The sequence below is a fragment of the Bos mutus genome, chromosome 5, assembly GCF_027580195.1.
Source record: "Bos mutus isolate GX-2022 chromosome 5, NWIPB_WYAK_1.1, whole genome shotgun sequence".
Lineage (NCBI taxonomy): Eukaryota > Metazoa > Chordata > Mammalia > Artiodactyla > Bovidae > Bos > Bos mutus.
This window is the reverse complement of record NC_091621.1, coordinates 44608098-44633725: the sequence shown is the minus strand read 5'-3', so window position 1 is coordinate 44633725 and position 25628 is coordinate 44608098. Positions and strand designations below refer to the sequence as shown.

Here is a 25628-nt window from a genome sequence, read left to right as displayed (position 1 = left end):
TTCCTGCCAAGAAGGTCAGAGTTACCATAACCTGGGTTCTGCTGCTGGTGCACTAGGCTTGTGGGAGGGATACTCAAAGTGGGGACGGGGAAAGACTTCTACTGAGGAAGGACAGTGGCTACCACCATCCTGGGCTGCCCTGGACCCAGCCCTACACTGAGCACCCCACCCAAACTCCCAGGGGACATGTGAGCTGGGGTTCAGGTTAGGAACTTCCAGACAAAGCTGATGGACGAATTGGCCCCCAGCACAAGCCCCATCCACAAGCCTGGCCTGTTCACCAGAGGCTTTCTCCATGCCGGAAACTAGTCTGAGTGCTTTGCCTAACAACCCCGTGAAGCAGGTGTCGTTACTTTCACCTTTTATAAATGAGTAAACTGAGGCCTGTTAGCCAAGTTGGTAACATGCAAGATTTATGAGAGCTAGGGACTTACTTCGCTGGTGGTGCAGTGGTTAAGACTCTGCACTTCCACTACAGGTGGTGTGGATTCGATTCCTGGTTGGGGAACTAAGCTCCCATATGCCACCTGGCATGGGTTGCCCAAAAATAAATAAAGACTTACAGGAGCCACCTGTGTCTCTATTATGCCATTTTGGGGGGGGGTGGTATGGGTAGAGGGTGCCAGAGATAAGATCTCAGCTTCAGCTACATGTCTATTTTTTATTCAATATATTAAATATATTAATCAGAAAAGTCACATACTATAAATCCAGGAAAATACACAAATATAAATGTCAGAATCTGTCATTTGTCTTCCTCCTAGAGTGAGTCTATGTACACGTGGAAGGAGGGCAGGAAGAGAGCAAGGAGGAGGCGGCTGCTGGGGGCCCATTCCTCCCTCCCAACCCCACTCCCACCTCCACCTCTTCCTTCCTGTATTTACAGCAGCATTCGGCTTATTTACAGCATGGCGGTGTGTGTGTGTTAAAAACGGTTTATCTTACAAAAACATGACGACTAGGGCTGGGCTGGGGGGGTAAGACAAATAGTAAGGGTCACCCCTGTGAATGCATCCCTCTCCCCCAGGCCATGAGCTCCCTGCTGACCTCCCACAGAACAGGGGGAGGGGCAGCCAGTCTGCAGCTCAGGCCCAGGCCGGGGTGATGCTCTGGGGGTCCGTGGGCCATAGGCTAAAGGCACGTGGGGTGGCATTATGAGCGTGCACACCAAGTGCACGCATGTTCCCGGGCCAGGGTCAGAAGGGCAGTGTGTCCATAAAGATCTTGTCGACGATGGGTGGAGGGGGCACCAAGTCCTCCAGCTTGAGGTAGAAGATGCGCTGCAAGCCCTGGGTGCACAGGGTCCGCAGCTCGGGCAGCTTGCCCAGCAGGCGCGACAGGCAGCTGGCCGGCTGGGGCTCACCCGCCTCGGCCGAGACGTGCTCCTTCAGGCAGCTGGCAATGCGGTTCTGCAGCTCCTCTACCCGGCGAGGCTCCTGCAGCCCATGTCGGTCTGCGGTGGAGGGGGGACAAGGTGTGGGATTAGACGCACTGCCCAGAACCAGACACCCCTCTCCCCTGCAGAGTTGGCTGCCCCCAGGCCTCTGGAGCTACTGCTACTGACCATCTCCCATGCCCCCCTGCACTCCACACAAGCACAGGAGCCCCACCAGAAGCCCAGCAAGGCAGCAATGCTCGTCATCCTCATCTTCCAAGGGACAAAGTGAGGCCCAGAGAGGTCCCAAGACTTGCCTAAGGTCACAAAAAGGAAATAAAACCTTAAGCAGGTTTCTGACTAGCCCAGTATTGTTTTTTTGGTTTCTGGTTGTCCCCACCCCAGATGGTAAAGAATCTGCCTGCAATGCAGGAGACCGAAGTTTGATCCCTGTGTCAGGAAGATCCCCTGGAGAAGGGAATGGCTACCCATTCTAGAATTCTTGCCTGGAGAAGTCCATGGACAGAGGAGCTTGGCAGGCTACAGTCCATGGGGTTGCAAAGAGCTGGACATGACTGAGCGACTAACACCCCAGACTATTGTGAGAAACCTTGGCTTTGTGTAGCAGCATTACAGATGTCACCTCCAGAGAAAGCAGGCCTCAAAACCTAGTGCTCTCTCTGCAGCCAAAAGTACCTTGGATTCTGTCCTACAGTTTTTTTGGTACTACGTAGCCTTGTGAAACTTAAAAAATTAACTGAAAAGGGGCAGGGGAAGTCCCCTACCAGGGACTTAAGTGGTGCAGTGGTTAAGAATCCGCCTTGCAACACAGGGGACAGGGGTTTGCTCCCTGGTGGGGGAACCAAGATCCCACATGCCTCAACTATCAAGGCCCATGTGCTCTGTGGCTCACGTACCATAACTAGAGAGTCCTTGCGCCACGACAAAAGATCCCGTGTGCCACAACTAAGACCTTACGCAGTCAAATAAATGAGTAAATATTTTTTTAAAAGAGAGAGAGAGATGGGGCAGATTCTGGTGCTTTAACAAATAAAGACCTGAAAACCTCCACATTTAATGCCAAAAACTCGTATCTTGCACAATTACTTTTACATATTTACATGAAGTACACAACCAGCAAAGCTAATCAGTGCTATAAGCAGTCAAGGTGGCAGCTACCCTTCGGGCAGCTAATGACTAAAAAGCGGGCACAAGGAAGGGTTCTGGGGTACTGGTCATGGCTATTTCTTTTTTAAAGTATAATTTTAGTTATTTATTTATATTTGGCTGTGCTGGGTCTCTGTTGCTCCGTGGGCTTTCTCCAGTTGCAACAAGCAGGGGCTATTCTCTAGTTACGGTGCACAGGTTTCTCATTGTAGGGCTTGTCGTATTGCGGAGTACAGGCTCTGGAGCAGGAGAGTTTCAACAGCTGCAGCTCATGGGCTTCAATAGTTGTGATTCCTGGGCTCTAAAGCACAGGCTCAGTAGTTAAGGCACATGCGCTTAGGTGCTCCACAGCATGAGGGACTCTCCCAGATCAGGGATTGAACCTGTGTCTCCTGCGTTGGCAGGCGGATTCTCTACCACTGAGGCACCAGGGAAGCCCTGTGTCTGTTTCTTGATCTATTTGTTGTTTATGTGCATACACTTTGTGAAAATTTCCATGCAACATGATTCAGTAAGATTAAAAAAAAAAAACCCAAACTTTAGGCCACACATGACACCTACACAGTTAGGATCTTGAGTAGTCTGGGCTACGTCAGGGGCTGAGGGTTTGCCGTCAGCCACAGCTAGGCCTGAAACCCGGCCCTGCCAACCACCAACTGCATTGCCCTGAACCACACCTGCCCTCTCTGCACCTCGTCACCCTCACCCCACAATGCAGGAGGCCCAGGAAACACCAGATGCTGGTACATCCAGAGCCAGGCCCTCAGGCCTTCCCCATCTCCCTGGGTCTGGGGACTGGCCTCCCACCTGTGATGAGGACAAGCGCAGAGAGGCAGGCGAAGGCAGGGATGTCGACCACCAAGCTGTGCAGGGAGCGAGAGAAGGCCAAGATGCTGTCGATCCAGTCCCCGAAGCCACGGGCACATTGCAGGCGGTGCAGCACCAGGCCTGAGCAGAAGATGAGCTTCCCCTCGGCTGGTTTAGACCTGGCAGGTGGGGTGCAGACAGCTGTTAGGGGGGCTGGAGGGCAGGGCACCAGCTGAGGGCTGAGCACACAGTGGGATGCTCACCGGTAGGCCAGACGGAGGATAAAGAGCTCCAGAAAGGCGGACTCCAGCAGCAGGTCCTGGTCTCCGGGAGACAGTTCAGCAAAGCCGGGGATCTTCTCGGCCCACTTGCGAATCACCTCCAGGGAACCCGAGAGCAAGTCGTAGAACTGCTGCACGTCCCCAGCATCCTCTTTCCCGAAGTGGGGCAGCGCCAGCTCCTGGAACTGGCAGGTGGTCCAACGAGGTCAGACCCCAGAAAGAGCCCCACACCTAGGCGGCCGTGTACAGCTGTGTCATACCCTGGGATGCCAGATCCCAAGGGTGAGAATGGAGCCGAGATCCCGCCCACGCTTGCTTGCCAACTCTCGCCTATTAACCCAGAGCCGAGGCTGCTGGAAGGAGCGCATTTTTTTTTTTTTTTAATTGGCCACCGCCCAGAGGGGTACATTTTTCCATCTGGTCAGCCTAGAGGGGCCAACCCTCTTTTCGATCTGTGGAACTAGGGGCTGGCGGGTGGCTTTTCTCATGTGTAGGAAGTGCCAAATGTGGGCTGGGCAGGGCCTCACCTTGGAGTAGTCCAGTTTAGAAGTGCTGGGCCCCGAGTCCAGGTGCGCCCGGACCAGGGAGGTGAGTAGGTGGGCTGGGGAGGTTTCTGGGGGCTGCTTGGGCTTTGAAGGGAGCCGACCCCGCCGTCCTTTCAGGCTGTCTGTCCGGACAACTGCAGAGAAAAGGGCTGGAGTGAGGCAGGGAGAAAGGGGCCCAGGGAAAGGACTCCCAGCCCAAGCTGTGCACCCCGGTACTAAAAGCATGCCGAAGTATGAGGAGCTAGAGCCCCCGAGAACCCAGGGGACCCTGCAGCGATCTCCACTCCCACAAGGCAGGCAGGTGGACTGGAGGCAGGGGAGGACAGAAGGCCCAGGCACGCCCTCCCTTGCGGCCCACCAGGACAGATGTCCAGGGGGGGCGGTCTGCGGGCCCCACCCCACTCCAGCCCATCTCTGTCCCTCGGGGCCTGTCCCAACCACCCACCTTCCTTCACCATGCCCACGGCCAGGCACTTCTGGAAGCGGCAGAACTGGCAGCGGTTTCGCCGCCTCTTGTCCACAGGGCAGTCCTTGTTAGCCAGGCAGATGTACTTGGCATTTTTCTGCACTGTGCGCTGGAGGGGGCCAACACGGAACAGGCTGTCAGAGTGTGGGGTGGGGGTGGGGGAGAGCCAGGGGAGGGGACTGTCCAGATCCTACTGCCATTGCAGACAAAAGCGCTCTCTGTTCACAACTATTTTTCTAACATTTGGGTGGCAGGGGAGGATAAGATGGATGGGTTGGGGGAGGAAGAAAAAGTCTTGGGGACACTGGGGGAGGGTTTGGCCTTACCCTCAGGACGCAGGATGAGGGGCGAAGGGCTCCCCAGCAGCCCAGACACTGACACTTCTTAACGTGCCTGTGTCCGCCTGCCCCTTCCCTGAGGCAGACACGAGAGGCTGAGGAGGGGCCAGGGCTGGGGCCGGGCAGGGAGGCAGGCACCCAGCGCTGGGACAAACACGCAGCCTGTTCCCAAGTCCACCCCCAGCCCTCCAGCACCAAGCCCTCTCCTCGCATCCTTTCATCTCGTGCCAAGAACACGAGTGCCTGGGCCCCCCCTTCCCACCAGGACCTTGAGTAGGGGGAGGCCAGACAGAGGAAAACCAGAGGCTGGCCACAGAAACTCCCCCTCCAGGGTAACCCCACAGCCTCACCCTCTGCCCCACTGTCGCCCCTCCCTCCATCTCTCCACCACCCCAGGGTCAGCATGAAAGGTCCCAGGTCCCTGTTCCTAGGATGGCAGCCCACCGGGCCAAGCCTGCCCTCTTCCTAAAGAGCAGACTTGTTGGAAGGAGAGCCCAAGCGAAGCCACCACAAAGCCTGCTGGGGTGAGAGACCAGCCTGCCCCACTTCTCATAAAAAGCTACACCCAGGGCAGCCCAGTACCTTGAAGAAGCCTTTGCAGCCCTCACAGGTGCGGACCCCATAATGCTGGCAGGAAGCATTGTCCCCACACACAGCACAGCGGCCCTCGCTTCCACCCGGAGCCCCACTCCGGGCCTTGGCAGAGGTCACAGGCGCGTCCAGCCTCCCTGAGCCATCAAGGTGGGGAGAAGTGGGCACCAGGCCTGGGAACGCTGTTTGCATGGAATAGCTCTCTCCCTCCCCCAGCTGGTGGGCGGCCTGCGAGGGGAACAGCTTCAGGGGGCTTGGGGCCAGGCTGGGACTGGGGCCGGGGGGAGGGCTGAAGGAAAAGAAGGCCGGCGGCTGGGGGTGCCCAGAAGCCTTGGGCAGCTGCTCTGTCCATGCCCGCAGGCCTTCGTAAGTCTGGCTGGGCGAGAAGGGGCCAAAGGAGCCATCCCAGGGAGAGAGCTGGGGAGGCTGGAAGCTGGGCGTGGATGGTGACGGTGCAGAGCAGGGACTGCCATAGTAGTCAGAGCCGCTGGAGGACAGGGTCTCGTCCAGAGGGCCACTCAGCGTGCCAGGGTAGCAGCCGTACACCTGGAAGTCCTCGAACTTGAAGGAAGCAGAGGCTGGGGAGGTGGCTGACGATGAGGACGTGGAGGAGGCCGAGGAGGAGGCCGAGGAGCACGGCTGGGCTGTGCCTGACAGTTGGTAGAGGAAGGTGTCAAACTCCCCTGTGTAGCCGTCCATGAAGGTGCTGAAGCTGGGCAAGGCGGTAGGGACAGCGGGGGCTGCCTCGGGGCTGGCCAGGTCCATGGTGGGCTTGCTGAGCTCAGGGGTCAGGAGGTCGCCTGCCAGGTGGTCACGGGGTCCTGGGCTTGGTGCTGGTGTCCCATACTGGGCTTGGATACAGGGCATCTCTGGAGAGGGAAGAGACCAAAGTGGGGGGAGAGGGAAGTCAGTAAGAGAGGCCTGAAGCCTGACCTCTAAGTATAGGTCCTTGAGCGGCCAGGAGGCAGGACTCCCAGCCAGACATGGGACACTGAGGCGTTAAGGCCATGGCCCACCACAGAACCCAGGAATCCTTGGTACCTGGTCAGAGCACCACCTCAATGTCCATGTCACAAAGCCCCTAGGCAAGGTCCCAGCAAGGGTGGGCTCAAGTCGGAAGGCCAACCACACCCCGGGCAGCCTGGGAACCCTAGGGAGGGCATGTAGCCAGCATTTCTCTGCTGGAACAGGGGAAAGCTGTGTTCGTCCAGCCCCCTGCCTCTCCCTAACTGGGTAAGGCGCGGGTGGGGGCTGGGAGAAGGGTGGGTGGGAGAGGCAGCCAGGCAAAGCCAGAGCCCAGTCCTGGGAGCAGATACGCCGTTCCTCCAACCTGGCACTTCTGGGAATATTCCCAGGCATGGCTCAGCCTCTGCAAAACCCCCTCCTGTCCTCCCCCCACAGTGCCTGAGCTGGAGAGCAACATCCTGCAAATGGAAGAGGAGCTGAGAGTGAAGGCCCAGCTGCCTATGAAAGCAGCCAGGACAGCAATTAGCCTCTCCCTACCCCCATCCCCAACCCCACCCTCACCCTACATACTGAGCACAGGCTGTAGATCCCACGCGCACCCCGGTCCTGCCATCTGGGGACGGGCACCCACTCTACATTGCCTGGGATGCTCTCAGAAGGAAAGAGCAAAGGAGCCCGACCTCCTTCCCCAGTACCCCAAGGGATCAGGTAACTGGGATCCAGACCTTTAAAAGGCCATATGCTGGAGGGCGGAGTGTGGCGGGGAGAGCAGCCCCTGGACTTCGAGTCCTGAAAAGGAACTTCTCTGCTTTCCCGCAGCATCTCCCCCTATTCTTTTTACGAGAGCACTCAGAGTCCAGCAGACTACCTGAGGTGGCTGTGTAGGGCAGAGGAGAAGTCTGCTGGGGGTGATGGAAGTCTGGGTCCCTCCACTAAGCAGTTCTGTGCCCTGAAGAACCCAGGAGCTCAGACAAAGGGGGCTTACACCCCCTCAAATCTGGAGGAATCTGAAGGAGCAGAGAGAATCATTCAGGGGGGATCTTTAAGTTCACAGACAAGTCAAAAGCTAACACAGAGAGGAGGTTCTCATCCTACCTCCTTGCCTTGTCTCCGTGACCCTAGCCTCATCAGTCAGGGAGGGAGGCTGGGGAAGAAAGCAAGCTGAAACAGGGCGTGCCATGACCAAGGGGGACAGCAGGAGGGGGCAAAAGCTGGCATTACCTCCTGGCCAAGAGCCTGGGGAGTTCTCCCGTAATAGGCTTTCTCCTGCCTCCTTGGGCCCTGGACAGGGCAGCTCCACCCCCGTCCTGACACTCCCACAACCAATCCAGACAACAGAGCCCCTAGAAACTTTGGCCCCACCAACCAGTGGCGCCCATCCATAGGCATAAAGTACCTGCAAGCGATAAGGCTGGCCCCGTCTGTCTGCGCTAAGACAGCCTGGCAGGGAAGGCTTTGGGGTGGAGTAAAAGAGGCAGCAGCTACGCAGGACTGGGCTGGGCATTCCAGCCTTATTCAAATCCCGTTTCTCCACTTGGAAGTCCCACATCCGGATCAACCCCCACCAAACTACCCCCACTCCTGCCTTCATGCAGGTACTTAATGACACAAGATATGGACCTCCATCCAGCCTTTGGCAGGGACACACGGAGAAGGAAGAGGCGAGGTTGAAGGAAGGAGCAAGGAGAATCCGGCTACAGGCAGGTCTTGGCAACAATGTGGTTTGCACCTGTTGTGCTAAACAAGCCTCAGGCTGCACCCTACCTGTCTGATCCGACAGAGACTGGGGAAGGGGATTCTTTAGGTGGTACCCCACCAGAAACTCCAACATCAGCAACTTCAATCAAGGATCCCCAAGGACGAAGCTTTCCACCTCTCTCTCTCTCACACACACAGATTCAAGCTACATTAAAAAAACAATCTTCCCTACGCTTCCAGAGACTGTGCTCTGCCCTAAGAAGCCTCTTTTATTCCAACACGCACCAGCACCCCCTCCACAGTTCAGTCACCAATGTTAAGCCATTTGCTCGGACAATCCAGACCTCTCCTAAGATAGTTCAGGCAGAAACTTCCAACTGGGGAACCCTAGAAACTAACCCACAGCATTAAGAATGAGTGTTAAGAAAACAACTAGGGGTATAGGAGTGAGCTGACAAGCTGAGGAGGAGACCCTTTTGGAAATCCAATCCTGGAAGGAGTCGGATCCCAGCAGCCCAAAACTCTGTGCACCTTTCCCCGCACTGCACTGAGACCCCCATCAGCAACTAACTCCTGGGAGCCCTGTGCCAACTAAGGGAGCCTGGGAGACTGAACTCTAGACAGCCTCCTACTGAACAAGTCCCCACTGCAGGCGCCAACTGAACTCTGTGGCTTCCACCTTGCACAGACCCCCGCCTCCCCAACACACACACACAACACCCAGCAGACTCCAGTCCCATCTGGGTCTTCATCCCGTTCCAACCCCTAACCCCCCAGCCAGAGTTGCAGCCTATACTCGCCCTCCTTCATGCTAACCCCAAAACATTCTTTCGGTCCTCGCAAACACTTATCTCCTTCATGCAACACCCCCCGCCTCTCCCTGCCACAAAACCAAAACGGAGAGCCCCGCTGAGATGCACGCTTTCCAGGGGGCACCTACCCGGCTGGCTTCTGCTCCCCCTGCCCGGGACCGGCGCCCCAAGTCGCAGCCTGGTCCCGCGTACGCTCCCGCTGTCTTGCACACTCCCCCAACTTTCGCAGCCTCCACCACTGGGACTCCCGGCCGCGCCGGACCCTGCTCTTAAGCGCTCCGTGACGCACGGGGAGGGGCGGGGGCGCCACTGACGCACGCGGCCCGGCGAGCTTTGGCCATACAAGGGCGCGGGGGGCGGCGCGGTTCCGGCGGGAGGCGGCCAGGGGGAGGCGCGGGGCCGGGGAGCCCGAGGGGGCGGGGCGAGAGGGGGGGCCTGGAATGTCTGCGCGCGTGACGCACGCGGGGTTCCATTGACGCAGGGAGCGCGGATTGTTTGATCTATAAATAGTCCCCTCGCGCCCGCCGCGCCAGCTAAAAATAGCAGCTCGCAGACTCGCAAGGCTCCGCTGGCCGGACCCAGGAACACAGGCCCCCGGGGCAGAAAACAGGCCCGAGGGCCAGAACCCGAGAAGAGGGCGCTCTAGCTCCGAGGCCGCGGGGCTTCCCCGGACGAGGATCTCCTCACCCTCCGGGTGCTCCTGGGAGCCACGACTGCGCCTGGCTCCGCCTCTGCACCTTCCCCAGCCTTCCCTGCTGGCTTGGGGTGCCACTGCCCGGCTGGGCGGCGCGGGCAGGCCTTGGGCTGGGCAACTCAGGGACGCGTCCCAGGGAACCAGCGGGGTCTCGAGTTGAGAGGTTGGCCAGGGACGTCAGACACCACAGTACCCACCACACAGACACACACTTACTCCCTACTTCCTCTCCCCAATTTCTTATGCAAAGTACCTTCTAGAGGGTAGGGATTCGCCAGGCCAGAGACAGGCCAATGCTGTGCTTCACAGCTGAACTAGATTTCTCACCACTATCCTCCCCGGTCCCTGACAGGGTGAGAGCACTCTAATTGGGAAATTACCGAATTTCAGAACCGGGTGGAGCCTGATAAATCTTATCGAATTTGTGCCGACTCTTCCCCATTTTATAAATAAACGGGCTCAGAGAAATAATGACACTTGCTCAAGGTCACAGAGCAAGGTGGTGGCACACTGGGGTGGAGCCTGACTACATCTCTAGGGGATCCCTTCACCACCCCACCCCCCACCCCCCCGCTCCGCTGCCCACGATCCCTCCCTCCCACCTCACTTCCAGCACCTGCAGGCAGTTGTCTTTCACGTGCACGAGGGCACAGGCCAGGCTGCAGCCACCTGCAGCCTTTCCTAGATAGGGCTGTCACCCCTTGCCTCCCTAGGGTGCCCCAAGTCTGGAAAGCCAACACCTTTGATAAGACAGGAAGGAAAAAAGGCTAATATTTAAGAGAAGAGAACCCCTCCCCTCCCCCTGTCCACACTGAGCCTGTGACCAAGGACGCCACTCTCGCTTCCCCTGGTCACCCAACAGCACTTCCCTCTACCCTGGAGGCACTTCCTGCTCCTCACTTCCATTCTCACCTCCCTCTCAGGTTTCCCACACTCTGCTCTCCAGCCCTCAGTTCTGCCCACTCAAAGGTCCCACCAGCACTTCCAACATCACCCATTCTCCACCATCTGCTGTCTCTGCACTCCTTGCCCACCACCAATCTCTGCTTTTGAAGCCTCACACGCTACTTTTCACTTTCTTCTGAAATCATACTTTGATACTGCAGTCATGGCCCGTGCCTCACTGGCACCCGAAGGCAGCAGAGCATCTGAGTGAAGCCAGTGACTTGCCCTTTTCCCTGCCCACACCCACTAAGAAACTGCCCGTTCACCAATTGTCTCCTCTTCACACCCTACAGTCCACGACGGATGGAGCAGGCTCCGTGTAGTAACATCAGTATCTTTCAGTCAGAACCTAGCATAGCGCCCCCATCGCAGCATACGCTCTCAACACGGACCAGTGTTTGGAGAGCTCTGGCCTTTGTTAAACCGTCTTCCAAAGACCCTTCAAGGCCACCTTCATGAAGGTGAAGTGTGGATAGGATGATCTTTAACCAAAGTTTTGTTTTTCTTTGTCTTAGGCTTTTGCATTGAGATATTACTTGGGAAAAACACGAATTCCACAGCTTAAACCTGCTTTGAAACCACTAATATAATTCATGTCTTCCCATTTTGCAGATTAGGACCCAAGGGCACCCAAAAGAGCTGCACCTTGCTCAGAAGCACAGGCAAGTCTGGGCTGGTGAAACTAATCCAGTCACGTCACAGGCTGGTTTCCCCACCTAGCCCCCTCCCCACCCACCCCAGCAGAGCCTTCCTCAGAAAAGAAAACAATTCTAGTATGGTAGCAAAAGTTGATTATTCAGGTCAATGTTCTTCCCTCCAAACCTCACCACCAAAACACAAAACAAAAACAGGTGTATTAACTGCAGCCTTAACGGCTCTTTGAAAGCTGAATCAGCAGCCTTGAGCCCTAGCACCTCCTATATACCCCACCACTTTCCATTTGTAAAAAGCAACACAGACATTCCCTACTTTGTCTACCCAGAAGCCTCATGGAACTCAAGTGTGGTAAGGAGCAGTCCAGGTTCCCAGCCTACATCTCCACATCTAAGCATCTAGCCTCCAGAGCTGTGCTGGCAGCCCAGGGCCCACCTGGGCGGGAGATGGCAGGTTTGGAGGCAGTAGTCTTGCTGTCCCAAAGGCAGAGGGTGGGAGAGGCAAGAGCAGCTGCCACCTGACCATACTTGTGGAGGTGGGGGATGCTAGGGTCTCAGAACACATTACGCTCTGAAAATAAGTAAGGAGAAAAGGGCAGAGTCCTATGGGAACATAGCCAGGAGCACCTAGCCTAAGACAGAAGGGAGAGGGACTGGGGGTCCTTAAGCTTCATCCCTGCCAGCCAGATGCCCTCCAGGGAGGGCGGCCTTGGGCTCCAAATCCAGAGAATCTTAGTAGAATCCAACTAAGGTGGAACTCTTGAAAACGCATAACAGATGCAAACTTTGGGAGGCCTAGAGCATAAACTGGTCCAAGGGCAGATGGAGACTCCAAGGGACCTCACTAAGTCCAACCCTTAAGATAAGCAAGGTCAGAATGAACAGCTCATTGTAGGGGAGATAAGGGGTGGAAAGTGACAGGTAATAACCATGGGAGGAGAGGTATCCAAAACTTTTGAGGTGAGGACCAGAATGTAAGGCAGGGCCAGGATAACTTGGGAAGGGCAGGGGAAGATGTCATGCTGGAGACAAGAGAGAGCTGCCCAAGGTCAGGCTCCCACAGCACGGCACAAGTGCTGTGCCAGCAGCACCGGGCTCCCCACTGTCCCAGTACAAAGAACTTGGGCTTCAACCTTCCCACCACCCACTGGGCACATTGTTCCTCTTCCTTCTACTCTAATCCCACTCACCTTCTAAGACTTCAGCTCATGCCACCCTCCTGGACCAGCCTGACTTGTAATAATAAGTACCTTCTCACCAGAAGATTTGGGGGTGTGAGGAGTAGGGAATACCAGTAAAGGATCAGACCTCGGCTTAGGACACTGCATGGATTCTTCCATTTCACCCTCTCCCTAATCTTCTAGGAATTACCACCTGCATTTTATAAATGAGGAGATGGAGGCTTAGGGGCCAGGAATCAGAACCCCCCACCCCCACCCTGCTAACTCCCAGCTCTATGCTGGACCCACTGCCCTCAACTCTGAACTCCAGAGCTCTGGCTTCTGACCCCGTGAGCTATGAGTCTCATAAGTCTAACCACAGAGCCAAGTACACACATGGCCTGCAAACTGAAAACAGCAGTGCCTACGAGGAGGTCTCTGCGGGAACTGGAAGCATCCCAGTTCCTAGTCTGAATGATGGTCACCTGGGTGACCTATGAAAAAGTCATCAAACTATACACTCTGAAGATTTCACATCTATGGTTTGTATGCTTTTTTGAATGTATGTTATACTCTCAGAAATAAAATGTTTATTTTCAAAATGTGCTCAGTCGTGTCTGACTCTTTGTGACCCCATGGACTGTAGCCTGCCAAGCTCCTCTGTCCATAGAATTCTCCAGGCAAGAATACTGGAGTGGGTTGCCATGCCCTCCTCCACGGGATCTTCCCAACCCAGGGATGGAACCCAGGTCTCCTATGTTGCAGGCATATTCTTTACCGTCTGATCCACCGGGGAAGCCCAAATAATCATGTCTAAATGGGAGAGAGACATCAATTCAAATGGATGCAGATGCCGCTGGCATTTACTGAAATCAGGAACGGAGGTTGTTTCTCACGTATTTGTTCTATCAACACAGATTCAGCATAGCTACGGTTAGGAGAGCCCGCAGTATCTACACGAGAAAGGTCTCCTCTCCCAGTGTTTTCTGAATCGCTCAGCTAGGCCCTGGTCCCTGCCTGTCAAATCCTTTGCGGCCCACAGACTTATGTCCTCAGACCATCCCTCCCAGCAACCAATGTGTGAACGTGAAAGCAAGGCCCTGTCTCCCCTACCTTGGCAGGAGGCATCCTCAAACAGTACGTAGCCCAGGGCAGCCCCCAAATGGGCAGCCAGAGTGCACCATCATCCCCCAGGCAAGACGGTGGGTGAATAGGAGATGGAGGAAGTGGAACTGCACTGCCCCTTTCCCACACTGCCCCCCCCCACCCCACAGTCAGGCTGGCCCCCGCCCCTGCTGAGCAAAGGGCAGGAACTTGCCCTACTTTCACCAAGACCATCCCCACCCATGGGCCTCCACACCCTTCCCGGGGGTGGGCAGAGGGACTGAGCTCTGCCTCCTCCCCTACCGCTCCCCGGAGCTTCCCCTCCTGAGCCCCAGGACCCACCACCAGGCCTGACCGGCCACTTCCTCTTCCTGCCCCGGCATCGCATTGAGCAGGGGGATTTGCGCTGTGGGCAGGGAAGCGCTGCCTACTGCCCCAAGGGGCTGCCACATAAGGCTTTGGGAACTGGGGATGTGGGGTCAGGCCCAGGCCTGATCTCCTGGCCCTGGCCCAGGCCCTGCCATGACCAGGCGTGTTGTTCCCTCTGGGAAAACTGGCTCCCAAGGACACACAGGTCAGCCACTGCTCTCCACGTCTCGCCCAGCCCCCAACAGGGCAAAAGATACAGGAACTCTCAGATGCATCTTTGACCAGGAGCCAGCAAGCCTGGTGTGTGACCCGGGCCAGTCCCTTGCCCTCTCCCAGAGCGTTTCCTCATCTGCCCAATGCTGACAACATCACAAGTCCCTGTGCTGTGAGAATTCCCTGACAGAAGGCAGAGGCTCCACAGTGAAACGGGAGCATTGTCTGGGGACCTGGGCTCTAGAGCAGGATCCTGTGGCAAGCACAGAAAGGAGACACCAGGGCCGTCAGCTCGACTAGGGGGCCCCACACCCTCCTCCTCCAAGAATCGGGAGACAAATAGTACCCCTGCCCCGCCTCTCCCCTCCAGGGCTGAGTAAAAGGAAATGAGAGTGTGTCCAGAGATGGGGCTCCACCCAGCACCAGGAAAATTCCAGACTGCACGCAGCAAGTACTCAATTGATACTCTGAAGATGGCTGGTTGATTAAGGAGATCAGACCTCTCGCCACAGAGGTCATTTTCAGTCGAGTAATTTCTCCACCCCCAGCCCCGTCTCGGGCCAGAAGGAATCAACATACAGCATTAAAGAACAAGACCAGCCTTCAGGAAGAACATCCAGACAGAACTGAAAAGCACAGACAAGATCACGGAGTTCCTGGGGAAAAGCTGGCCCACGCCTCATTTGCACCCTCCGCAGCTCTCCTTCCGTCCCCCCAGGTTGCTCAGATCCTGGCCAGCTCCTCTCTCCCCCACCCTTGGAGGGTCTCCCACCACCTTGCGGAACATCAACAACCCACCAAGTTCTCCTGCCTCTGCCCAAGGTCTCCACCCAGCCTCCTTGGGCAAAATTTCAAATTCCAAAATAAAAACCCTCTGATAACGAGTCCCAGCCGGAAAGACTGATGCATTTTCCTATTGTTAAAGTATTTTTAGTCACAGCCTCTGGATTCGTTTAGAGACTCACGTTCAGAAAGGGAAAAAATTTTTTTTTTTTTTCGAGAACCAAGGAGGAGAACACGGAGCCTCCCACGTAAGAAGCTCCGCTTGTTCCACGCCGGCCCAGGCTCCTGGCCTGGCTCCCGGGGAGCGTGTTTGTGGCAAGCTGGTTGGCGGCTCCTCCAAGCCTCGCTCCGGCCCTGCTTCTCAGGCACCCAAGCAGCCGGGAAGCCAGGCTAGGAGGGCAGGGCAAGGGCCGAGGGCTCAGAGACATCAGTCTATGGGTTCAGATCCCAAGTCCCAACCAGCGAGGGGCCCGGGGGCCTTACCCAGGGGCCAGTGCTGAGGGACCTGCCTGATAACCAGCTCTCCCCAGCGTCCCTCCCCAGCCTGAGCAGAGCAGTGCCTTATCCAGGCCGGGCCAACAGGAGAGGAGGATTGAAGAGCCTGTTGCAGATCTCTGAGGAAGGAGACTTCCACGTCTCCTGGTTCTCAACCACAATGTGGTCCAAGTCCCACCATCCCAGGGCTGTCAAGCTTTCACTCTCATTCCTTGAGAGGATTGACCACTCTTGTTTCCCCCTCCATCCCTCCTCTTGAGGCCGAAGAAACCACAACTCAGACAGTCATGACGAAAAGAGATCCAAATGGCCCAGCCCCAGTGCCTTGGTTTCGCCATTCCTAAGACTCACCAGCTTCCTCCACACGACCTGCTTTGATTCTCAGAGGTCCTGGACAACTGCACCAAGGGAGACTCCCAGGGCTGGTTGGGGCCTCTTCCTGGTGGCCTTGAGGAGCCCTGCGGGAAGAGACGTGACCGCCCAGTCAGCCTGTCCTGCCGGCCGCGGCTGTGCACCAGCTGAGTGGGCTCAGGACGCGAAGCAGCCTCCACAGCAGCGTGTCCTCCTCTGTTTATATAGCTGAAACCAGAGCCGGCCTCTGGGGACGGGGGAGCTGCCTCGGAGCCCTCTTGGCTGAGGCCTGACTTTGGCCTGGGTCAGCGAGAGCCCAAAATAGTCAGCTGACGGGAGCCCCGGCGTGAGCGTGACCCTGGGCCCATGCCCGGGCCTGGCAGACAGGTGCCCACGTCACAAGATCAGCAGCTCTAGCGCTCATGGGGCCCCCTTGGCAGCCCCTCAGGGTGCCCCTGGCGGCATATCTGGCATGGGAATTCCACCCAATCACCTCCCTCATCCAGACAACAGACTGAATGCGAGGAATTCTGCCCACAGGAGCCACTGTGTACCCAGAGGGAAGGCCCGGCACTCAGGAGGCCGAGTCAGAGCTGAGGGCGGAGGTAGGGGCTGAGCAGAGGGAAAGTCACCCAGCCCGCTGCTGTCATCTTCACTCACGTGCTTCCTGCATCCAGACCTCCGGCTGACCAGGAACACCTGCCTCATCCACTTACAGTAACTCCTCTCCCCGCCCCGGCCAGCCCAAGTTGATGGCCCAGCGCCTGCTGCTATCAGGAGGCCAGGTGCATGCCCAGCCCAGCCCCCAGCACAGGAGGCCCTGCTTCCCAGGGCTGTCCCTCCTTCTCTGCAGGATTGGGGGGCTAGACACCCTGTCCTCTGCACCCCAGCCACCTTTCTGGACTCTCTGGCCCCTGAACACCAACGCCACATGAGGCAACAGTGTTTGGGGTTCCGGCGGGGATACTGAGCCAGCTCCCACTTCACCTGGTGGGGGGGTCTCTCAGAGATGGCTGAGAGGGGGCTGCTGCTTAGAGATGGCCCTCAGTTCTGGGGAAGGAAAAAGAATCACAGGGTCCCTGTCCAGGACACCAAGCTGAACTCCAGCTCTCTTGGGTAAAGATGTAATCAGGACTCTGGTACCCTTAGCCTCACCCCATCAACTTCCTGGAACCAGGCACATGCTGCCCTGGCAGCCATCACTCCCCACAACCCCATGACACCCAGGCCCAGAGGCCCCCCAAGCCTGTCCTGCTAAAAAAGTCAGGCTTCCCCCTTCCCCACCCCCGTACCACCCCCACTACCAAAGAAATCAGATCTCCCCGTGCCTAGCAGCGCCGCCTGCTACTTCTGCAGGGCTTCCCCCTCCATCCCCCAAACCACATCCGCTTCAAGCAGCTCCCACACCCACCTTGGCCCCCAACCACCTACTCAGGAGGCCCCAGGGGCATACAAAGGGCAACAGCAGGGCACTTACCAGTCTGGGTGGACCGACAGACCTTAGACAACAGTTGACCATCCCTAGGACCTTTGGGGCCTGGCAGAAGGAACCAACACCGGGGAGGAGCTGGGGCTGGCCTCTGTCCATGGTGGAGGCCTACAGAGGGAGTTGTGTGAGAGAGGAGAAATCAGCCGGCATGGCCATTCCCTGGAGACAGTACAGCCAGAAACAGACATGGGAACAGAGGCAGGACCCAGGCCATGACGGGGGACAGGCCAGCCCAAGGTGCCCCCTGAGCTGGGCATCAGAGGTTGGGGCCCACACCCCAAGCGAACAGCACTTGGGAACGTGGAGTGTGGCCAGGAGCTGCCAACAGTGTCTGGAGCATCTCCAGGCCCTGGAGACACAGCCCCTCAACCTTATACCCTACTCCTGGGTGCAGTGACAGGTGGTACCTCAACCCAGCTTTCAGCTCCTTGATGTACACAAAAGGACAGCTGGAGGTAGAGAAAAGGGAGCCACCACGAGGACAGAGCAGAACACCCCTCTCTCCTTATTGGGCTCCAACTTGGTCCCCAAAGCCTCACAGGCCCCCACAAGGCAAGAGGTCCATGCTTCCAGCTCTAGGAGGCCCAGCCTTCTCATCTGAGCAATGGGGACTCTCAGGAAATCTTCTGTGAGGGGATTCTAGTCACAAAATAGGAAGATCCAGCTTGGGGAAGAGTGGTGAAGAGCACGGATGCCAGATCTCTGTTGCCTGGGTTCAAATCCTGGCTCCTTCACTTGTAAACTTGGGTGAGTTACATAACTTCTCTGCTCCTCATCTGTGAAAATGACTATCTGTAATTGATGTTTCTAAAATTAACAACCATAAGGTAATCAGCAGGTTTACAATGATTTCGCATGCAAAGGACTTAGTGCTGGACACACACAGGTGCTACTGTTATTAGGAGGAACTGAATGAAAACACATAAAAGCCAACTCCAGACCCTGGTCCCTATTCCAAGCCCCTTCTGTGCACCTGGGCTCTACTTCCAACACCGCATGTGAGTGCCATCCCTCCAAATTCTTCAAGTTCTTCCCTGATCCTGCTGGTGCCAGAGCCTTCAGCCAGGGCAACCCAGACCCCACTTCTCACCTACCCTTTTCCTCCCTTTACCCAGCCCTCTCCTTTCCTGACTGGGCCCCAAGGTGAGGGCAGGACCAGTCAAGGTGGGATCTTCCCTAGTTATCAGGTTGCCCTTCAGGCTGAGATGAGGTCTAGGAAAAGAGAAGTAGATGCTCCCAGGGTAGGTGGTAGAGGGAATGAGGAGGAAGTCCCAGAGGGTAGGTGACGGGCCCCTTCACTCTTCTAACTTCTGTCCCAGGGTCCACAGGCTAAGGGGCATTCCTCTGGCCCAAAGCACCCAGACTCTCCTCTTACAGAGCTACCAGCACTTCCAATGACCCTAGGCATACAATGGGGAGCAGGGCATGAAGAAGGGGAAGGCAGTTTGAATGAGTCAGAGGGCTTCCAACCCCAAACAGAAGGCAAAGTTCAGTTCAGTTCAGTCACTCAGCTGTGTCCGACTCTTCGCAACCCCATGAACCGCACCACGCCAGGCCTCCCAGTCCATCGCCAACTCCTGCAGTTTACTCAAACTCATGTCTGTTGAGTCAGTGATGGCATCCAACCATCTCATCCTCTGTTGTCCCCTTCTCCTCCTGCCTTCAATCTTGCCCAGCATCAGGGTCTTTTCCAATGAGTCAGTTCCTTGCATCAGGTGGCCAAAGTATTGGAGTTTCAGCTTCAACATCAGTCCTTCCAATGAATATTCAGGACTGATTTCCTTTAGGATGGACTGGTTGGATATCCTTGCAGTCCAAGGGACTCTCAAGAGTCTTCTCCAACACCACAGTTCAAAAGCATCAATTCTTCAGTGCTCGGCTTTCTTTATAGTCCAACTCTCATATCCATACATGACTACTGGAAAAACCATAGCCTTGACTAGAGGGACCTTTGTTGGCAAAGTAATGTCTCTGCTTTTTAATATGCTATCTAGGTTGGTCATAATTTTTCTTCCAGGGAATAAGCGTCTTTTAATTTCATGGCTGCAATCACCACCTTCAGTGATTTTGGAGCCCAAAAAATAGTCTGTCACTATTTCTACTGTTTCCCCATCTATTTGCCATGAAGTGATGGGACCAGATGCCATGATCTTAGTCTTCTGAATGTTAAGCTTTAAGCCAACTTTTTCACTCTCCACTTTCACTTTCATCAAGAGGCTCTTTAGTTCCTCTTCACTTTCTGCCATAAGGGTGGTGTCATCTGCATATCTGAGGTTATTGATATTTCTCCCAGCAATCTTGATTCCAGCTTGTGCTTCATCCAGCCCAGCGTTTCTCACGATGTACTCTGTCTGCATATAAGTTAAATAAGCAGGGTGACAATATACAACCCTGACGTACTCCTTTTCCTATTTGGAACCAATCTGTTGTTTCATGTCCAGTTCTAACTGTTGCTTCCTGACCTGCATACAGATTTCTCAAGAGGCAGGTCAAGTGGTCTGATATTCCCATCTCTTTCAGAATTTTCCACAGTTTATTGTGATCCACACAGTCAAAGGCTTTGGCACAGTCAATAAAGCAGAAATAAATGTTTTTCTGAAACTTTCTTGCTTTTTAGACGATCCAACAGATGTTGGCAATTTGATCTCTGGTTCCTCCACCTTTTCTAAAACCAGCTTGAACATCTGGAAGTTCACGGTTCGTGTACTATTGAAGCCTGGCTTGAAGAATTTTGAGCATTTCTTTGCTAGAGTGTGAGATGAGTGCAATTGTGTGGTAGTGTGAACATTCTTTGGCATTGCCTTTCTTTGGGACTGGCATGAAAACTGACCTTTTCCAGTCTTGTGGCCACTGCGGAGTTTTCCAAATTTGCTGGCATATTGAGTACAACACTTTCACAGCATCATCTTTTAGGATTTGAAATAACTCAACTGGAATTCCATCACCTCCACTAGCTTTGTTCGTAGTGATGCTTCCTAAGACCCACTTGACTTCGCATTCCAGGATGTCTGGCTCTAGGTGAGTGATCACACCATCGTGATTATCTGGGTCATGAAGATTTTTTTGTATAGTTCTTCTGTGTATTCTTGCCACCTCTTCTTAATATCTTCTGCTTCTGTTAGGTCCATACCATATCTGTCCTTTATTGAGCCCATCTTTGCATGAAATGTTCCCTTGGTATCTCTAATTTTCTTGAAGAGATCTCTAGTCTTTCCCATTCTATTGTTTTCCTCTATTTCTTTGCACTGATCACTGAGGAAGGCTTTCTTATCTCTCCTTGGAATTCTGCATTCAAATGGGTATATCTTTCCTTTTCTCCTTTGCTTTTAGCTTCTCTTCTTTTCACAGCTATTTGTAAGGCCTCCTCAGACAGCCATTTTGCTTTTTTGCATTTCTTTTTCTTGGGGATGGTCTTGATCCCTGTCTCCTGTACAATGTCACGAACCTCCGTCCATAGTTCATCAGGCACTCTGTCTATCAGATCTAATCCCTTGAGTCTATTTCTCACTTCCACTGTATAATCATAAGGGCAAAAGCAAAAGAGAAGGCAAAAGCAGGCTGCAAACCTGGCCCAGCCAGGTGTAGGAAGCCTACACCTGCCTCCCAGAGTGACACTGTCATCTTCCCACGCACCAGAAACAGTCTGCGGTCAGGCCCTAGCCCCCTGGCTCCCACCAACTTTCCCTTTTCTCCCTTCCAGCCCACTGCTGAGGAGTAAAGGAGGCCAAACACCTTCTATCACAGTCAGGCCCAACCTGAGTGCCAGGGTCTTCCCCACTTGTATCTGAGAACAGGGGCCAGAGTCAGGGATCCAGTTGGTGCCCCAGAAAGTGATTCAAAACATCTTAGAGCAGGTATCTGATCTCATCTCCAGTCCCACATTCGCAGTCCCTCCACAAGCATTTACTGAGGGCCTACTGTGAACGAGACAGTGAACCACGAACACTGGGAGACCCAAGGAGCAAACTGAGATCTGTGGGCCCCAGGAGGTTACAGTGGGGGAATGAATCAAGGTCAGTCACAATCAGCACAGTGCAGAGGACAAACTGGGGGCTGAGTGGCTTAGAAGAGGAAAAAGTGACTCCGTCCCAAGAGAAATGCGACCATCAGCCCAGACTTCAGTCCCCAGTTCCAGCTCCCCCTCCTCCCTGTGCTCCAGCCTCATGGGCTCTTTCCCCACTCAGAGCCTCTGAACTGGCTGTTTCCTCTGCCAGGAAAGTCACTGCCTATGATGTCTGTATGGCCAGTTCCTTCTCATCAATCAGGTTGGTGAACCCATTTCACCTCCACTCCCACGCTGCAGCGTTAATCTGTTTTTATCATCTCCATAGGACTAACAGGTGCTCAGTAAGTACTGGTGGAATGTGGGAGAGGGGGACTCAATACATGCCTGCAACAGAACTGGGCTGGGAGGAAGGTTGACACTGCAGTTAAGGAGGTGTCCCTTCTATCTGGGGGCATACTCAAAGTCTGAGGGTTTTTCCTTATGTTGAGTCACAATTAAGTCCAACCCCCAGTCCTGGATCCCAGTCCTGCATAGCTATGCCCATCTGATAACTCCTCCTCCCTCCTATGGCATATTTGAGACTTTTCTTATCTAAACTCCTTGCAACAGGACATGAATGACAGATCCTTTGCAGCCCTGGTGGCTTCCTGATAGCATAAACTCTGCATTGGCTAATGTCCCCACCCAGAAGTGGGTATATTATACTTATCAACAATAACAACAGCAGTTCATATTTGTTGAACACCAAGAAACTTCCCTGGTGGCTCAGACAGTAAAGAATCTGCCTGCAATGCTGGAGACCCCGGTTAATCCCAGGATCAGGAAGATCCCCTGGAGAAGGGAATGGCAACTCACTCCAGTATTCTTGCTTTGAGAATTCCATGGACAAATAAGTCTGGTGAGCTTCCATGGGATTGCAAAGAGTCGGAGGCACTGAGCATTAGTTGCTTTCACTTTCACTTTTTTTGATGTGCTAAACACATCACTAAGCACTTTACACCCATGTACTCTTTTAACCTCACAACACTATGAGGAAGCGATTATTATTATAAACATTTTAACAAGGAAGAAACTAAGGCACAGAAGTGTTAAGCAACCTGCCCAAGGTCACACAGCTGGTTAAGTGACAAAGCCAGAATTAGAATCTGGGCATCCCCCTTCCCTCCTTGGACCTGTTTGGTGGGCACAGAGCAGTTTGATAGCCAACACCAGACAGCAAGTGGGAAGCTCTGGGGCCTGGGTTGCTAGGCTAAACTTCTCAGCTAATTTTCTAAACTCCAGCACAGGCCTCAAAATTAACAATCAGTCACATTCATCCTGTTGGGCTTGATCCATCCCCACTTGTATCTGAGAACTGGGGCCTGTCTCTAACCCTGTCTGCCATCGCTTGGAATCTTGGCTTTATTGTACTATACACTTGTCATTGTTCCACTCAGCTCTCGGTCAATACAAAGAGTTGGCTCGCTTCCCTTTCAAGTCTTCATCCAAGTCACTTGGAGCAAGAGGGTCTAGGACCATGTATGAAGCCACCACTGAAACCTCCCACCAGGCTCTTATCAACCCCCTACTCCACCAGCACCCTTTGGGCATAAATGTTGTGAACCCACCTACCTCTTCCTTCCCAGCCTTCCTTTTCCCAGCACACCCCCCAACCCAAATTTATACTTCCTTGGAAACCACCGTAAATGCCACTTCTGCAGCATTTCTAATCCCAGGTCCGCTCCTGACTCCACGAGACCCTCACCAGGCTGTTCCTCTGTTGTGGCCCACAATGGGTTGCAGTGGGGAACTCGGGTCCCTCCCGGCTCGGCGTCCTGGCAGCCGAGCTCTCGGACTGAACTCCTGGAACCCGTTCCCTGAAGCCAACGGGTAAATGGAAGGAATTTCTCCGGCCTGGCCACCTCCAGCACCCCTCGCGGGCCAAACCCCACCCTTGGCGGGCTGGTGTGAGAAAGCGCTGGCCGCCTCAATCGGGGGCTGACTCGGAGCTAGCTGGTTCCTCCGGGAATCCAGTCCCTGACCCCCACCACCCCCATCATCCTGGTCTCCAAGCGGGACTCCCGGCGCGGCCCCGGCCACCCGACGCTCACCCTTGCAGACCCATCTCTTCCCGGGCCTCTCCCGGGACCCCCGTGCCCCCTCCCCGGCCCCCTCACCTGGCCCGGCTCGCCCGGCTGGCCTCTCCACCCCGCCTTCCGGGGTCGCGCCCCCACCAGCGGGGAGCGGCTCAGCAGCGCGGGGGCGCCCATGGCCCGGGCGGCAGGGGGTCGCGGGCACGGCGCGCGGGCCCCCACGGTGCCGCCGCCGCCTAGCGCTCCTGCCGCCGCGCCGCCGCGGCCCAGTGCCCCCAGCCCCCGGGCAGCCCCCCGCCCCGCAGTTCCGGCCGCAGCCGCGCCCCCTGCCCCCGCAGCCCGCGGCCGCCCGCGCCGCCGTCCCAGCCCTGGGCGCGCCTCCCCCGGCGGGCGGGCAGGCGGGGGACCGTGACGCGCGCCCATTGACGTCTCCGGAATCCCGGCGGCGCGGCCGACGCAGCCTCATCAATGGGGCTAAAAATAGCGGCGCCCGGAATAGCCGCGAGCGCCCCGCCCCGCGGGCCCCCCTCCCCAACCCTCGCTGCACACCCCGTTACATAATCCGCCCGGCTGTGGCCGGGGTTGGGGAGCTGTTTTTCAGGTGAAGCGTCTGTGGCCTTGCTAACACCTTCCGACCGAGGCTGCAAACCTAGAGCTGACTTCTAAGTAAATTTACCCGGGGCTTCCCCAAGGAAGAGGTGGAAAAAATGAGGCCCAGAGAGGCTCGGCAGTGGTCCAAAGTCACACAGCAATTAGACTACTTCGAGAGGACAGGACCCCGGCCCTCTGAACCGCGGACACCCCCCTCAGCCTTGCTTGGCCTACATGCCACCACAAGGGCAAGGGGCCCGGCCAGCAAGGTGTCCAGCATTCACACAAGAAGGCGGCTTACAGAAAAAGCACTTGCTGGAAAAGTGAGATTTCTGAGAGAAGCATTTCCGGAGGCAGTTCCTCCCATACTGCTGTGTGACCTAGGGCAAGTTACTTCATCTCTCAGCCTGTTTCTTTACCTATAAAATGAGGATGATGCTATAATCATCCTCTTCTGGGTATCAGGAGTCAGGAGGACTGAACAACTGTGGAACTGTCTTGTACACAGCAGGTTCTCATAGTGACTTTCTCCTTGCTTTCCTCTAGGAACTTGACTTTCCCATTCCACAGAATTGCTTAGTGCAAGAGGTGCTTAGTGCAAGAGATACCTATGCAGAGGCCCCTGCAGTGGCCAGGAGGCCCTGAGTGGCCCACTCTCTTCTACCCAGTAAGACCCTTCCTGGGGATGAGAGTCTTGGAAGGTTTCTCTTTCCCACGAGACTGGTACACTCTTTGGAAATGGGAGAACTATACTTGTCTTGAGCAAATCAATCCTTGTCTCCCAACAGCAGCACACTTCAGAGGGGCTGGTTCAGGGAGACAGGCCAAGGCCAATGCAGTGGGGCTGGGGTTATGGTGTCTGCTCCAGTTCTGCTAGGCAGGCAAGGCACTCATAAGGCAGAACCAGTCCTGTGCTGTGGTCACAGCCACCAGCCCGTACTCATGTTTGGAGCCAACTTAAATTATCAGCATGCTAATCAACCCAGCATCCAGGCCGGCCCCACGCAGCAAAGAATCTCTTCTGCATTCAAAACTCTTCAGAAGAGGCCCCACGCGCACCCCCCTCCCCAGCCCTCATTCCGGGGCCACATTCCTCTCCCCACCTCCTGCCCACCCCCAGAAATCCTTTCCTGGACCTGTCCTAAACTCCTGCTGCAATTCACAAGTCTCTTTCTCTCCTTTTGAAAATGATCCCAAGGATCTCTGGTTTGTCGCAAAATCACTTTCTCAGAACCTCTATATTTCTTTCCCAGATTCAAATATTAGGCCAAGATGGAGATAAAGAAACCAATTCTTCAAAAATGCAAGGTGGGGGTGAGGGGGCTATCAGTCTGTTTTTTTCCTTCCCCCTTCCACCCTCCTCTCCTTCCTACCCCAGGAGTTCCTTCCAAATGGGCTTTTTAAAGAAGCCACTACCCCCCCACCTCCTCTTTTTCTTTTTCCAGAATTCTAACTTTTGAAATACATTTTAAAAATATTTGCCTGTGTAGGAGAAATACATTTATTTGGACAGGAAGAATAAAATTTTTTAAAAGTCTGAGTTACCACTTTTTCCATGAAGAATTCCAGCCCACAGAGGTCTCTCCCTTCTATAAATACTTTAGCACAACTTGGCTTTATTATATACTCTCCTGTTTTATAATGAAATAAAAATATA

The 25628-nt window shown here is 55.1% G+C and overlaps 1 protein-coding gene across 4 annotated transcripts; it reads right to left on the bottom strand.

Annotated features, from left to right (window-relative positions):
* Nucleotides 1-641: 641 nt before the first annotated feature.
* On the bottom strand, nt 642-23612 carry NR4A1 (nuclear receptor subfamily 4 group A member 1). 4 transcript variants are annotated; one of them, XM_070370828.1, is made up of 9 exons: nt 23465-23612; nt 17291-17410; nt 15814-15920; nt 5562-6439; nt 4621-4750; nt 4158-4309; nt 3613-3815; nt 3350-3528; nt 642-1453 (listed from the first exon to the last, which is right to left on the bottom strand). In XM_070370828.1, the coding sequence occupies exons 4-9, from the start codon at nt 6435-6437 to the stop codon at nt 1197-1199; spliced, it is 1797 nt and encodes a 598-aa protein (XP_070226929.1). In that variant the 5' UTR covers nt 6438-6439; nt 15814-15920; nt 17291-17410; nt 23465-23612; the 3' UTR covers nt 642-1196. The 4 variants fall into 4 exon arrangements, with proteins under 4 accessions (XP_070226929.1, XP_005907043.1, XP_070226930.1 ...); XM_005906981.2 differs by lacking the exons at nt 17291-17410; nt 23465-23612 and having other exon boundaries at nt 15814-16007; XM_070370829.1 differs by lacking the exons at nt 15814-15920; nt 17291-17410; nt 23465-23612 and adding an exon at nt 13612-13634.
* Between the last annotated feature and the right edge of the window lie 2016 nt (nt 23613-25628).

What these genes read in the sequence shown, in the direction of transcription:
- NR4A1 (XM_070370828.1), bottom strand. Translation starts at nt 6,437, where the DNA reads ATGCCCTGTATCCAAGCCCAGTATGGGACACCAGCACCAAGCCCAGGA. An exon ending in CTAAACTGGACTACTCCAAG is followed by an intron (nt 3,816 to 4,157) that starts GTGAGGCCCTGC and finishes ACCACCTGCCAG; the next exon opens with TTCCAGGAGCTGGCGCTGCC. An exon ending in TGCGCTTGTCCTCATCACAG is followed by an intron (nt 1,454 to 3,349) that starts GTGGGAGGCCAG and finishes CCTCCACCGCAG; the next exon opens with ACCGACATGGGCTGCAGGAG.